A 14,925-nucleotide genomic window follows, 5' to 3' on the forward strand; every position below is an offset into this window, starting at 1 on the left:
TGTAGAAATCATCTGACCTTGTTTAATGTGCATACAGAGTTTGAACACTTGTCACTAAGTTGTTCAAGTTATGGAAGGGAAAAAAAAGGACCTGTATTTTTTGTAGTGAAGGTCACCATGACTTTCAAATTTGACCTATTGACTTCAAAATGGGGTATTGTCTGACTGAGCTTTGAATTCAGCTTTACTTGACAGAAATTAGATGGACAAGCTCAAATAAGTTTATTTCCGGGCAAATGTCTCTGGTGTTCGTATTTGAATATGATATAACAGTTAACATTGTTACCAAATTTGGTAAACATTGGATAGATTAAAAGAATGTCAAGATAGTAATGACAAAACTTAGCAATTTAAGGGTCATAACTCAGGCTGGTAATCAAATTTGGTTGATGACACCATGGCTATGACAATATCTCGTCTTAAACAACCAAATAAACGATAATATGAAATTTATTTTCTAAGAATCAATATTAATAATACAAGCAACATCTCGAGTCTTATACATGTCAGAGTCAAATGTTTATCATGACACATTTTCACTGTCAGAATTCTTGTCCTTGTCTGCCTCCGAGTTGTTCTTATCTGCTTCCTTCTCCTGAAAACAAACATACTTCTGTTTATCCTGGAGACCAACATCAGATGCATTTTGGATTGAACATTAAAATGGGTCAAAATTAAAACAATCCTGAAAGCATTCCACTAGTATTATGTTTGTCAACTTTGTTGGGCTTGCCAAATATTTATGGTTTTACATTTGTAGTTGTTACATATTTCAAAACCAATAATATAATTCAGTAAGTACTAAAAACTTGATCTTAATTTTCATTTCAATATTTGCTTGATGCACAGGAGAAGTCATACAAACAAAAACTAATACCAGCTTGGTTGGGCCAGATTTGTACAAGTTTTCCCATGCATATTCTATTATTTTGATTGCAGGTGCGAAAAAGAATATTTTCTACCGATGGTAGATTAAACGTTATTGGCAATATTTTTTCAAATTTCACTGAATGCATTTAACCAACAATTACTAAGCTTTAAAATAATGGGTCACAGACTCCTGACATTTGGTACTACTTTGTAACGTAAGATCTACCTAGGGATGACTTTTCCAGTACCATTGGACTTTTCTTGTTATCTTCTTACAGAATTCTCACAAATCATGTATTGGACACCAAATTCAGACAATTTTTCAAAATACTATGATTTCAGAATTCAATATTTTGGGAAAAATATTTGCCTAGATTTCAAAGTATAAATAAATGTAGAGCTGATTATTCAATCTTGCACATACAGTCAAACCCCATTGGCTCAAACTTGTTTGGCTCGAATCCCTCGTGGGCTCGTACTGTATGTTAAGGACCCATTTCTTTATACTGAAGGTAAGAATTCCTGCTTTGCTCAAACTATCCAAGGTATTTTTTCTGGTCCCTAGGAGTTTGAGCCAACGGGGTTTGACTGTTTTTGCATCTTTATCAAGGATACATACAGCCTTCTTTCGCCTTTTCCCCTGGTTTTGTAGACGTCGTGTTTCCATTGTATCAAGTTCTCCCTCTCGTTTTGCACGTGGTTTTGGCCCCCAGTTCCTTTCGGGATTTACCTGTATTCATATTTAAAACTAAAGGGTTAATTCAATAATATTTTTTTAATATTCTTTTTATAGCAAGTCTTTTTCACAAACAAACATAAAATACTAGGACTTTGTAAAGACAACTATTTAAATTAAAGTATGTATCTGTTCAATTAAATCACCAAAAGTCCAGGATTTTTTCTAAAACCTTGTCTTAATCCAATAATGTTTTAATTAAATTTCTTAAACTCAAGTCTTTTTCAAGAATCAACATAAAATACTACTCCTGCAAAGACCGTATTTAAGTATTTAAGTCATTTTCAAAGAAAACATCAAAATCAAGGACTTTTCAAGGCCTGAATCTACACAAACCTGCCAGCGAATAAGATTCTGGCTTCTTGATTTAGGGATCGCTCCAGGGTTCTCTGTAAAATCCACCTCAACAGAGGGTTTTTCACTGAGGATCTTGAAGCCCGCAGTACCTGGCACATTCCTTTTGGGCTTCAGTTCCAGTTGATTCACCCAGGCCCTCATTATGTCCTATAAATGAGTGATTCAGACATATATTGTGTGATATACATGCAAATACAGTAGATAATAGTGCTCACAACAGAAACCTTTTTGTTTATTTTGACAAGCATATCATTGCCACTGGTTGTATTATATTGAATAAGAATACGCTAAATTTTGTAGCTTACATAGTTCAATGATCATTTAACAAAGTCTTACCCATATCAAAGAGTTAGGTGCATTAGTTTTCAAAGAGTTCTTGCAGGCATGCGAGTATGAGACCTCATAGCCTGCATTCAGCAATGCTGACCTGCAATTAACACATATATCTTAAGTACTGTCAGAAATTATTTAAGTTTTACACTTTAAAATGGTGAGAGTGGTCTAAGTGGTATAGGTGTCTGCCTTTTTCCCCAAGAGGTTTGGGGTTCACTTCCCACCAGGTGTATTTCCTCATGGCCTCTTTAAAATGAAATCAGTACTGGTTTTTAACCGTGAAACAGACTTATAGTGATTCATATTTTTCAGCCTTTAGCTATCTTCACAATCAAGGTGACATGGATAATTATAAACAATCATGTAAGAATATAAAATAAATTTAAAAGATATAAAAAAATGTCCAAACTGTGAGTTTTGAGACCAGAACTTTGGAAACTTGGTGAAGTTCTAGCCATTTAAAAAGTGTATCAAATAAAGCTTCTTGCATGGCTATCTAATAGACTTCTTCCAAATTGCACTCTGGCTTACACATTACCAAAATTGTAAATTACAATAAATGAAATATTTTTAAAGATTACTTCTAAGTTTCATTTTGGCTTGAGCTTGAATAAGTTACTAAATTTTATTCTATGCAATATTGGGATTCACGTATTGTTCCAACATTTTTTACCTGAATGTATTCATGGGCATGGGCTGACATTTCACAGTCTGGTAAAGGCCATCAGCCTCATAGTAGAGGGGTGTGTCCAGTTCCTCCTGGGCAGTTGACAACATGCCTTCCAAACGCTTCCCTGTCCGGAACCCCTCCCCCTCCGACACAACTCGACCTATAACACGATCAATGAAGTCCTTGTCATGTAGGGGGCCTAAGTACAATGGCCCGCCCATTTGGTGACGGGAACCGCAGTGTTCACATTTTTCCGCAACAGGTGGGCCTTTGGTTGCGGAAAATTTGAAATTGTCACCTTTGGCTGGGGTTGCTTCAGCTAGATTCTGTGTTTTAAAGGCGCCACAGCCTGAGCATTGGTACACCATTCCAGTGTGGGTGGCAGAAAATTTGGCTTTCTTCTGACCTGAATAGACTTTCACAAATATGCGGAAATAAAAGTCAATGCTGAGAGAGATAAGAGGAACGATGTACCTTGAGTGCCTTGCTGCATGTGATTCCAGGCATCTTAAAATTATTCGCATAGCCATTTCATGGCAGAATTTTGACCTTAGTGGCAAAGAACCGTACATGGTGAAACACTTTTCCGGAGTATTTCCGCACAAAGTAGCAGCGTCAGTGCATGTTATGCACAAAAGACCCCCTTCCCTTACAGATTTTACAGCTGAGTCCAGAAAAGGCGCAGCAGTGCCGTATGGATCCAAATCAACCACATCAAACCCGAACCGGTTTTGGTACATCAACATTGACGCATCAGCGCAACTAGCTTCAACTAACTCACTGAGTCCATTTCTTGTAATGTTTTTCGCAATAATTTCAGCAGCTTGCTTATCAAAATCATTGCAGATTATTTTCTGAACTCCAGGAATTTCGTGACCGAACCTCATTGAACGCAGCCCTGATGCAGCAAGGCCCTCAAGAATCTTCATGCCATGGGGATGATGCTTCCCAGCCTCCAGAGGGACATCTGAAATACAACAGGACAATTTGTATATACATTGTACATATCAGTACATGTATAAATTAACAGTTTATAACTGAGCACATTAAATATTTGCATGAAATTTTGTGTGTTTTTCTAGATGAAAGCATCTCTTGGCAACAAACATTTGCAAGTGTGTCAAAAGACCTAATCCATTAAAAGATGAGACAAGTGGGTACATAAGATACCCTAAAATAAATTAAGAACTTCTGATGTAATAATACCTAGCAGGAATTATTATGTGATACTAATAGGAATGAACCCAGCTCAAGTCATTGTCATGGTACAGTTTATAGTTTATACTAATCATTTTAGCTTGGTTAAGTGACAAATCATTTTAGCTTGGTTAAGTGACAACAGCCACATGCTGTAAATATAAACCACTCTTAAATTAATTCCATGGTTATTCTAAGCTGAGTATTATTTTAGAGGTCAAGAGAATGAAACCCTGGTGGAGAACCTGACCTTAGCTTCGAAATAGTTGTTTGAAATATAAACAAGAGCTGTCACAGAGACAGCGCGCTCGACTAATCCGCCGCTTTTCAATGTAAGGATTGAAAAGTTTTGGCGAAACATGCATGGATCACTGTTAGATTAGATTTCAATGCAATACATGGTGTGCTGAGATATTAACATAAATGTGGTTCCATGCAAAATTTTAACGAGAATTTCTATGTCTAATAATAAAGGGCCATTATTTGCAAAATACAGTTATCTAACTTGGTTATTCAATTAAGTTGGGTGGTTGAATACCATTGTATAAAGTCTCAATGCAATACATCAAATAGTTGCTGAGATATTATCCTATGTGTGCTAACATGCAAGACCTCAACCAGAATTTCTAAGTCGCATAATGAAGGGGCAAAATTTATATGTTATAAAAGAGTTATCTTACTCAATTAAATAAGAAGGTTAAATAGATGGGAGCCTGTGTGTAAAGTTTCAATGCAATACATGATGTATTCGCCAAGGTATTGACTTAAAAGTGGTTACATGCAAAACCTTAACCAGAATTTCTATGTCGAATAAAAAAGGGACCATTATTTTAATTTAATGCAAACTGGAGTTATCTTACTTGGTTATTTAAGTAGATTGGATGGTTGAGTACCATTGTATAAAGTCTCAATGCAATCCATCAAGTAATTGCTGAGATATTAACCTATGTGTGCTTACATGCAAAACCTTAACCAGAATTTCTAAGTCAAATAATAAAGGCCCATAATTTGCATTATATTCAAAAAAGTGTTATCTGGGAATACATATCTAATGTTTCAATGCAATACATGATATATTTGCTGAGATATTGACTAAAATGTGGTTACATGCAAAACCTTAACCAGAATTTCTAAGTTGAATAATTAAGGGCAATTATTTTGCATTAAATGCAAACTAGAGTTATCTTACTTGGTTAATTAAGTAGGTTGGATGGTTGAGTACCATTGTATAAAGTCTCAATGCAATACCTCAAGTAGTTGCTGAGATATTAACCTTTGTGTGCTTATAGCAAAACCTTAACCAGAATTTCTAAGTCAAATAATAAAGGGCAATTATTTGCATTAAATGCAACCTAGAGTTATCGAACTTGGTTAATTTAGTAGGTTGGATGGTTGAGTACCATTATATCAAGTATCAATGCAATACCTCAAGTAGTTGCTGAGATATTAACCTTTGTGTGCTTATAGCAAAACCTTAACCAGAATTTCTAAGTCGAACAGTAAAGGCCTATTATTTGCATTATATTCAAATAATTGTTATCTAACTTCACTAATTAAGTATGTAAGATAGTTGGGAATACATATCCAAAGTTTCAATGCAATAACTGATGTATTTACTGAGATAATGACTTAAAGGTGCTTACATGAAAAACCTTAACCAAGGTGTGACGCCAACGCCGACTTATATGTTGTTTAAAACCTTTGAAGCTTTTTACAGAATATTACTACAACACCATTCTCCAATGATGACAAACGTGTTCTTATATATAAAGCCTAATAAAAAATAAGTAAAAAAGCCCACCTACCCTATCTGTTTTTGAAAAGAATGTAACCCAAACCTTGGCATTTATTTTGCCTAGTTAAAGGTAAATGTAAAACCCAAGCATATTCTTTAACTTCAGAAATAACTTATTAAAACATTTTTACAAACCAAGATCAGTTCCATCTGCCTCTCCTACTTCACCAGCTGCCTTTGCTTTCTTCTGTCGTAGTTCCTTGACATGCTGAATATGGTCAGTAGCAAACTCCGATATCACAGCGATTGTTATGTCTCGATTAAACTCCTGGACTGGATTATAGAACACTGACTCCGGCTGGATGATTGTAGCCTTCCCTTCCGATATCAGATTGAACTTTGTAGACAGTCCTTCCATCTCTGTCGTCATCTCTTCATTTGCCATCATGGAGCAAAACAGCACCTGAATAAGTCTAGTTTTAAAAATCATAATGTCACAAACTTGCAATGAATCAAAATGCAAAAACCCTAGTGTTTTGACAAAACTTAACCACTTTGTGAACTTACATACATGTGATAACGTCCCGGACGTCCGGGATTGTCCAGGAAATCGTATCTCTGTCACGGAGTCACGGAGGGTGCATGTATGTCCCGGAAAGTCATAAAAAAAAACGAAAAAAAAAATAATCTCGGAATCGGAATCGATTATCTTAATTTTACCAATGTAAGTCAGCTATTTTGCCTGTCCGGGACACTGGTCGTAAAACACAGGACATGTTGACACTAATCCGTTAATTGGTACGTGTGTCGTCGAGGTCATCGTCAATCACCCGATAATTGATCTATCGGCCTATTGTTGTGCTTAACGAGTGGGGGAGGGTTCTTGTATACAAATTCATTGTTTTCATATGGATTTGTTTGGTCTTATGAATGATAGCTTTTAATTGATGAATTGATATTTTTCACACATTTTACCAACAAACGAGCATGAAGGTAAGTTCAAAGAAAGTGACAAAATGAGTAAAAAAAACAAAATTAAAACACGGAAAACATCCCATATTCCTTTCAAATTTCAAAGTCGATACGTCGTTATACTTTTAACAACTTATGCTTCCATAAGGAATTTTAGTGTTTTGACCTTTTTTCCGAACTATCGTGTGTATTTTTACGCCGAAATAAAACTGACGATATGGGGTTTACAGGTGATTATATAGAGTGCTTTAATCACGTGACCATGGTAAGTCACGTGATCGCTTTATACAGCCGATTGTTGACACGTCTCTATCAAAATTATATGCATCTCCAAACGGAAAAAAGCTCATCGACTGGAAAATCTTCTTTATCGTCTGAAAAATATTGTGTGTCATAAATTGCAAACGTTTTAAATGTGATGAAAAAATAAATATTTTGTAACGCATGTTCTCAAAAGCGCGGGAAAACAGGTGCCCGTATAGTTGTTTATTTCCTGTTTTGATGAAACCGAAAGTAGACTGCATATCCTCCTGGTTAGCACTTCATTTAAAGCCTGGGAAAATATCTGGTGGTTTTATTTTTTCAAGAAAATGCAGAAAAAAAAACAACCATGTCAAGTAAAAAATACGTCTTGGCAGTCAAAATAGGTACATTTTCCCGACGTTAAAAACGACTAAAATAGCCCCAGATATGCTATAGAATGCACCACAGACGTTCCCCATTTAAAAAAAAATCTGGGGGGGGGGGGCATGCCCCCGGACCCCCCTAGTGTGCGTTGACATTACGATGGGTGTCCCGGAATCGACCCAAGAAATTATCACATGTATGGTGAACTTATGTTAACTCCTATTTGACAAGTAGATGACTACTAGTTCACTAGAGTAAGACAAGGGGTTGACGAGCTAGTCAGAATTGAACTTGACTACTGTGATTACCAATGAATTATATTATACAACCATACATAGTAGTTACTTTTTGAAAAATAATAAGTAAGTTAATACTAATTTCTTTTAGCTAAATTGTGAAGAAAGTTGATAGCTTATAGAATCAAGCTAGATTCTATTTCCTGGGTAGTAACCAGACTGCACTGGTGTCTATTTTGAGAAGCTTGGAGACAATACCCAATAAAATAGTCAAGTAATTCCAATGTTCTAATGTACATTCTATTTATAGCATATGTACAGCCCCTTCCAGCCTTTGGCAATAATGGATTAAAATGATTATGCATTAAAATTTTGTCTACCATGGTCCAGTCCAAATAATTTATGTTAACAATTCTTTTTACGATTGTTTATATGGCAAACCTTCACAACGAATAATACATTTATTATTTTAGACTAACCTTGGTCGTGACCACTGAATTTTCAACAGTAATTAATCATAATTTGATCCCAATCTACATATGTAAATGTATGTATAAAATATTACCACAATCATTGATTTGATAACTAAATAATATATTTGAAAAATAGAATTATTTCAAATATGACATTGATGTCCGATACAATATAAATAGTTAATAAAATTATTTAAAACAAAAACAATTTCCTACCTTTGAGCAAACTGTCTTTGATGGTGTTAATATGAAACTGGGAGTCTTCAGCACACATAAGCGCAATGACCGAATGATTAGCATGTAGAACCTGGAACTTTTAATTAAAATTCATTATTAGCATCTTCTACAGAAATCACATTCCACCAGAAGAGAATTATCATACATTGGTCATCAGAATATTCGCGGCATCCCCTTACCCAAATCCAAATAACTAAAGATCAAGTTGATTATTGATGGCAAAATACCTGTCAAAATGCCCTTGATATTTTATGAGCGTCTGATGACATTGATCAATTTCATACCATTTCATCATTTAATACTGGCCTTATCAATGCATAATCAAAATATACATTCTTAAATATAACTAAATTGAAGTACAGATTACCTCCTGTCGATATAAAATACTTCTACTTGAAAGAGGGAAAGCGTAATTAAACACGTACACGTAAATTTTCAGTAAATGTGGACTGGTCTATGTTAATGAGACGCTCTTGAAATACGAACATGGAAACTGTCAAACATGTGTTTCTCTTCAGTGGCAAAAGAAAGTCTGGCAAAGATTATATATCAGATCGGTTACAGAAAAGGTAATGAAGCAATGGTGACATCTCAGGAAAACGTTTCTGGAGATACGTATACTTAATTATACACTTGTCTTCGGTTTTCGCGAGCAATGTTTTTCCTATATGGTAGCACTCAACACATTTCAATCCGAGATGTAGCATGGTTGAAGTGAATAGCTAGAGTGTATAGGTGAATGCGATTTTTGCTGACAAATTAGATACAACAATAAAACAGATTGATGCAATATCTGCCAGTGCAAAGTGAAAAATGTAGTAGACAATTCTATAGGTACAAGAACATGTAGTTTCATTAGGTGTTGTTGTAGTTTTAAATTCGCTCTCAAGCCGTGACAGGGATTTTCCGGGTACATCTCGGGGCACATAACATTGATAAAACATGATGCCAACGGCTTCATGATCTATTCAAATGAGACAAAAAGACAATGTTCAGAATGTCAAACACTCACTGGAATCTCCGACGAAGGTACTCAGAATCACGATAGGGACACAAAGCCACAGTGGCTTGATGCACAAAGCCACGAAAGCAAAACCATAGTTGGTACATTTAGTTGTAGCTATAGTAGGCGCTGAAATATAAGTTGTGATCATATAATGGAACATAAAACAGACAGTTTGGCTCTGCATTTTTCGCCCCTAAAATCCAACAGAGCTTCAACTGCTAAATCGAAAATGAAATGTGAAAGACACCATCTCCTGCACCCTTCCCAGTGTGCCCTACTCCCATAACCGCACTTATTAATTCAGCTGTGTGGTTTATGTTAAACTAATATTAATAAGAATTTTTTTCTTCAGGCTTGGTCTGGATGTTTGTCTTATACTGAGATTATCAGGACCTCTAAAAGAACAATATGCTAAGGTTGGTATAAACATGTATATGCACACATGTATTATATGCCTATATGTTATATTATTGAACAAAATTGTCAACACGGTTAGATAATATTAGAGAAAACTACGTAATGTATATTGATTACGAAAGGACGTACTGCAAATTGTTGTGATTACACTTCTTACATTTCAGGATCATGGATTAGATTATCAGGAACTTCTCAATGCATCTTTCTACAAGGAAACACATAGAGCAAAGATGATCAAATGGGGTGAAGATATAAGGGAGGCCAACCCATACTTTTTCTGTCAGAAAACTGTAGAAAGCGCAGCCCCAGGTGTCCCAGTGTGGATCGTATCTGATGCTCGCAGATTGTCTGATGTCATTTTTTTCAAAGAAAAGTATCCCAATCAGCTCAAATTGGTCAGAATAACTGCATCAGACGATATAAGAAAGAAAAGAGGTTTTATTTTTACAGAGGGTACGCAGCTGCATATTCTTCTATATATATATATATATATATATATATATATATATATATATATATATATATATATATATATATATATATATATATATATGTGTGTGTGATACTTTTCATCAACTTTTACAATATTTTTCTTAACATAAGATTTGAATTGTTTTGCCTTTTATAAAAATGCAAAAAAGTAATTCCAAGAGATCAGAAATAATCAGTAAACTAAAGATTCATGAATGTAGTTTGACTTTCATGAATGGATTTAACTTGCTCAATAAGATATACACTTTGCAATGCCTGATATAGTTAAATGATGTATACTGCTTTTACTTTTAGGTATAGATGATGCAGAATCGGAGTGTGGTTTAGACAAAGGTCTTGAATGGGACATTACAATTGACAACAGTGGAGACGAAAGCCTTCTTGACCAAAATATCAGCACCCTAGTTTCACTTGTACAAAACTCAAAGTGATGATACCTTTAAATGATTGTACATGTACAAGATAAGATATCTTAAAGTAAGATACCAGTTATTTAGTGCTTGCAATGGGTTACCTTTTTTTACATTCTTGACAGATTTATGAAGCCGTTGATATTAAAAAATAATACAATTTATGTCTCACTCTGGCAGAACGGTTTCGATCTTAGAACTTTCAGATTGCAACATTCCAAAGACTGAATGGTCCAAGTGATCACCTTGCCATGTTTGTTTGTTAACATCCTCTAGCAGAATGGAAATGAAATGTAAGACATGTTACTTTATGAACTTGGACAAGGGAGGGAACAGATCACGTAGTCTTAATGATTCATGGTGGTGTTTCATTGAGACTCAAAGTGATTCAAAGTGGTTCTGCATGCAAGAGGGTGATTTTAAGTGTTGTTTCAACTGTGCTTGGATATATATATATATATATATATTGAATTAATGTATTGCGCCCCGATTTTTCGTCGGCGAGAGATTGGAACAGATTCAAAAGAAGCCGTGAATGTGCTTAGCGCTCCATGAAAGACAGTTCCAATTCATATATGAAACGGAAGAGCCTTCAAAGCATAACTGCATCACATTTGTTCTAGTATAGGACATACAAAAACAACATTTGAACGGCCTGGATGTTTTTTATTAGCAAAAACACGTTTTATCTGCATGTTTGTTGTTGGATGAAATGCTTTACACATACATGTATGCATGTATCATTTTGAAGATTAGAATGCAACAATAGTAAAGAATATATGCCACGATAAAGATGGCGTTACATTGCATATTACTGATCATATTGGCACACAGAAACATCCGGTCTGCTTTACGCAAGATTGTGTATAAACGCCACAGCTGTGATAACAAAGATGTGCACAGCAGGAGTATCTCAAATTCCTATATGTTTAATTCAATTCCGCTTCAACCGAACTAGCACCAATTTCCGGTTACATCTTGTAAAATTAAAGGTCATACGTATTTGTTACATAAATTGAAAATTCAATCCACTAGCTGGCTAGTGAACTATTTATGACACGATTGTTAAAATGCATATGCATATAATTCTCCAAAAATACACGCTTTTAAACCAGTATTAGCCAATTAATGTTTTAAGGGAGCACCCCATCCCCATGTCCTGCATTATTTTCTGCTCGTTTTGGAAAAGGGAGTGGTGGATGGGGAAGCGCACTCTGAGATACACGTTCCCCTTCGTTACGCCCACCCTAACTTTGCCTATGTGGTTTGAAAGAAAATTTAGAGGTGCTCCTCTTTTTCAGAAAATAATTACTGCGGACAGTGAAGATTCGGTTGATCTCTTATTGAACTTGCCGATGATGGACATAATGGAGTGACACGACTTCTTATTTAAGAACATGTAAGATTCACGTTTCAGCATATCTGTCGTCAATGTAATTTATTAACAATGAATTACGTAATGGGAAACTAGCTCAGGAATATGACACATGTTTATCAAATAAAATACTAGTATTTGAAAATAGTGGGTAAAATCTGTACAAAGAGGTAAAACTATTGTTTTTTGTCAGATGACAAGTTATAGAACTAAATTCCGATAAAAACCTGAACATCGGCAAATATCAAAAATGTATTTATGTAAAAAGGGGAAAAAACAATAAAACATCTGTATAATCTATCCGGAACCGTATTCAGTCTTTCATACTCTACCTAGATATTGCTAGTTCATAAATGAAACGTCAATGAGGGTTTTACCATTAAGGTATATTTGTCTGTTTCGGACGTATGAATCTAGATGTTTAATTTTTTTTTTGTAGCTAAACTTACGCTATCAGACAAACACAAATGGCCTCGGCATCAAACTTATGACGCGTATTGAATTTTGGACTCCCACAACAGATACAAATCCGCAATTGAACGCCACATTTACATCAATTCGCAGTACGTTTTAATTTATTTGAAAAGTGTGACTTACGTCATAAACATTTGTCACAAGCGAAACGACGTTGGCGTCATTAGCGACCAAATCAGCCCACGATGATGGCTGCCCATAACGATTGTTATGAAGAAACATACTCATGTTCCAAGCCGAATTAAACACCCCTTCATGTCATTCACAACAGTATGAAGAGTACAAAGCTGCCTTTGAAAGTAGACCAAATGGAAATCCACAACTGAGTATCAAGAATAACTTAATACCGCTTACGTACGAAAGACATCAACCGGTTTGCTCTCCCAAAAGGTATCCGCGATGCTAGTTTTCCACCGAGGTGCGTTTTAAAGAGACACACATGTACACCGACAGTCTGTGCTAGGCGACAATGGCAGAAATGAGCGACCACAGTACCGGATATTCACCTTTTGCGAAATAACAAAAATGAAGCTCAGTATGCTCCAGTCGAAGCCCGTCGGACTTTCAGTCGCCCATTTGCTCTACACATGTGGAGGAAATATAATATATATACATATCTGCATTCATGATATCGATGAAGAATTGTGTGCGTTATTGAAGGATTGTTGCTGCGAACAGGTGCTGTACGAGGAGTAAAGTAAAGCTGCAGAGCATACACAGGATCACACTGACAACAACTAGTGAAACATGGAGGAACACGTCTTTGTTCATGTCGATTAATTAAAAGCTAAAGTGGCTGGTGTCTGTGGTCCTATCGAGGTGGATTTTAGTATGCTTCCTAACGTGTCGGACTTTCAACCGTCCATTACCGGTACTTTATGATATCATTGTTGTCCATTTGCCAGGTCTACAGCATCGCAATGCGGATGCCCTTTCACGATCACCATGTATAAAATGTTCCCGGCAGCAAACTTACCGAGATGAGACTGCAGGGGTATGTCATGTTGACCACGATGAAGTGTTGACACACGATACTCAAGACCATGGCTGCAGTAGCTATAAAGAGTATAATAACAAGAGACTAGATGGACCTTTTATCAGCCTTTAAGCATGACACATTTTTATTTCAAAGATGGTCGCTAAATAATATCAAATCCCAACAGCGGTCTGATGCTTCGTTTCAGATTGTCATTCAGTCAGTTGAACGGTCAAGTACGAGACCCTTTTGACAAGCACTATCTTCCAAATCGAATACTGTCAAAAGTTTATGGTGCTAAAGTAATAAGAGCGCTTAAAGAATTATTCCCGTCAACCACTCTCGCAGTATCGCAGATAACGCCTCGAACAACATGGCGCTATTCGACTAATAAGCGTGCAATGGGAAATGTAAGGCGCCGATTAAATAGCATTTATTTAAGTGTTTTATAAGATAATAAACCCAGTTCTGTTTCGGGTTGTGATGCGTGTTATTTCTTTATGCTTATATTTTGGCGAGTTCGCTTCTAGTACCTAGAATCTCATATTGGCGTTCGGCAGCACTTAAATTATGATATTTATTAAGCTATTGGAATTATATAAATACAGACAGTATACTTAAAGTTAAAATGCTAATTTGTGAGTTCCGGCCATTATACACCTTGACGGAATTCACGTTCAAATACTTAAGTTTATTTCATAATCAAACTCGTAAAGCCCATTTGGGGCTATGAAAAACTGCTGCTTTGCCCTTTGGGGCGGTCGCCAGTAATACGCCAAGTTGGCAGGTGACCAGATTGCTTCGTTCGCTGTTCATGCTTGTGAATTCGTGCTTGTGTAAATAACATGGAGCCTCGCCATTAAATCCAAACTTTAAATGTAAATAAAACAAAATTAAATTTTGACAAGTTATTTGCTCTGTTGTTTTATATAGCAAAAACGTATGGTTATGGTTGAACTTAGAGTAAGAGAAGCTAAGCGCTCCAATCGTTCTTGTAAGTTGAGGATTTATCGATAACGAGACATACTTGGTATAATGATGTCCGCTCGTGTCGTGGCTCAAGCTCGGACGTGTCACTTTCACCCGTGAAGTTGCGTTTTGCACTGGGATCAATAATACTTATTTTACTCTCAAGTTTGCAGTGTTTGCTGATAAAACTCCATGCTATATTACATGGCATCAATATATGCCTGAAACAGTACTGTTGTATTCCTTGGGATGGGTGTGAAATGTACAAAGCCACAAGGCCTTGGTTACACCTTCTACTGTGTGAAGTCCGATATACAAGTGCTATGAAAGTGTACAACATCAGTTTATAATAAACAATACATG

The 14,925-nt window shown here is 35.9% G+C and overlaps 2 protein-coding genes across 8 annotated transcripts in view; one reads left to right on the top strand and one right to left on the bottom strand.

Moving 5' to 3' along the window:
* Positions 1-434: 434 nt before the first annotated feature.
* Positions 435-14,925, bottom strand: part of LOC128227447 (tRNA (guanine(26)-N(2))-dimethyltransferase-like) — a 29,636-nt gene continuing 15,145 nt past the window's right edge. Inside the window, exons 1-8 of one of the 5 annotated variants that reach the window (XM_052937996.1) lie at positions 9,456-9,571; positions 8,423-8,519; positions 6,094-6,361; positions 2,970-3,933; positions 2,300-2,390; positions 1,943-2,110; positions 1,490-1,600; positions 435-595 (exon numbers count right to left, since the gene is read on the bottom strand). In XM_052937996.1, coding sequence (XP_052793956.1) covers positions 524-595; positions 1,490-1,600; positions 1,943-2,110; positions 2,300-2,390; positions 2,970-3,933; positions 6,094-6,361; positions 8,423-8,519; positions 9,456-9,553 — 1,869 coding nt within the window. In that variant the 5' untranslated portion in view covers positions 9,554-9,571 and the 3' untranslated portion in view covers positions 435-523. Of the gene's footprint in view, positions 596-1,489; positions 1,601-1,942; positions 2,111-2,299; positions 2,391-2,969; positions 3,934-6,093; positions 6,362-8,422; positions 8,520-8,810; positions 9,113-9,455; positions 9,572-14,925 lie in introns of those variants that run through there. The other 4 variants (XM_052937999.1, XM_052937997.1, XM_052937998.1 and 1 more) reach the window with 4 other exon arrangements.
* Positions 8,896-12,683, top strand: LOC128227450 (phosphomevalonate kinase-like). Of its 3 annotated transcripts, XR_008259821.1 has the most exons (6): positions 8,896-9,012; positions 9,802-9,865; positions 10,031-10,319; positions 10,653-11,061; positions 12,070-12,167; positions 12,583-12,683. XR_008259821.1 is itself a non-coding variant. In XM_052938002.1 (4 exons), the coding sequence occupies exons 1-4, from the start codon at positions 8,930-8,932 to the stop codon at positions 10,787-10,789; spliced, it is 573 nt and encodes a 190-aa protein (XP_052793962.1). In that variant the 5' UTR covers positions 8,896-8,929; the 3' UTR covers positions 10,790-11,700. The 3 variants fall into 3 exon arrangements, 2 of the variants coding, with proteins under 2 accessions (XP_052793962.1, XP_052793963.1); XM_052938002.1 differs by lacking the exons at positions 12,070-12,167; positions 12,583-12,683 and having other exon boundaries at positions 10,653-11,700; XM_052938003.1 differs by lacking the exons at positions 8,896-9,012; positions 12,070-12,167; positions 12,583-12,683 and adding an exon at positions 9,343-9,472 and having other exon boundaries at positions 10,653-11,700.

The sequence above is a fragment of the Mya arenaria genome, chromosome 3, assembly GCF_026914265.1.
Source record: "Mya arenaria isolate MELC-2E11 chromosome 3, ASM2691426v1".
NCBI classification, from domain to species: domain Eukaryota; kingdom Metazoa; phylum Mollusca; class Bivalvia; order Myida; family Myidae; genus Mya; species Mya arenaria.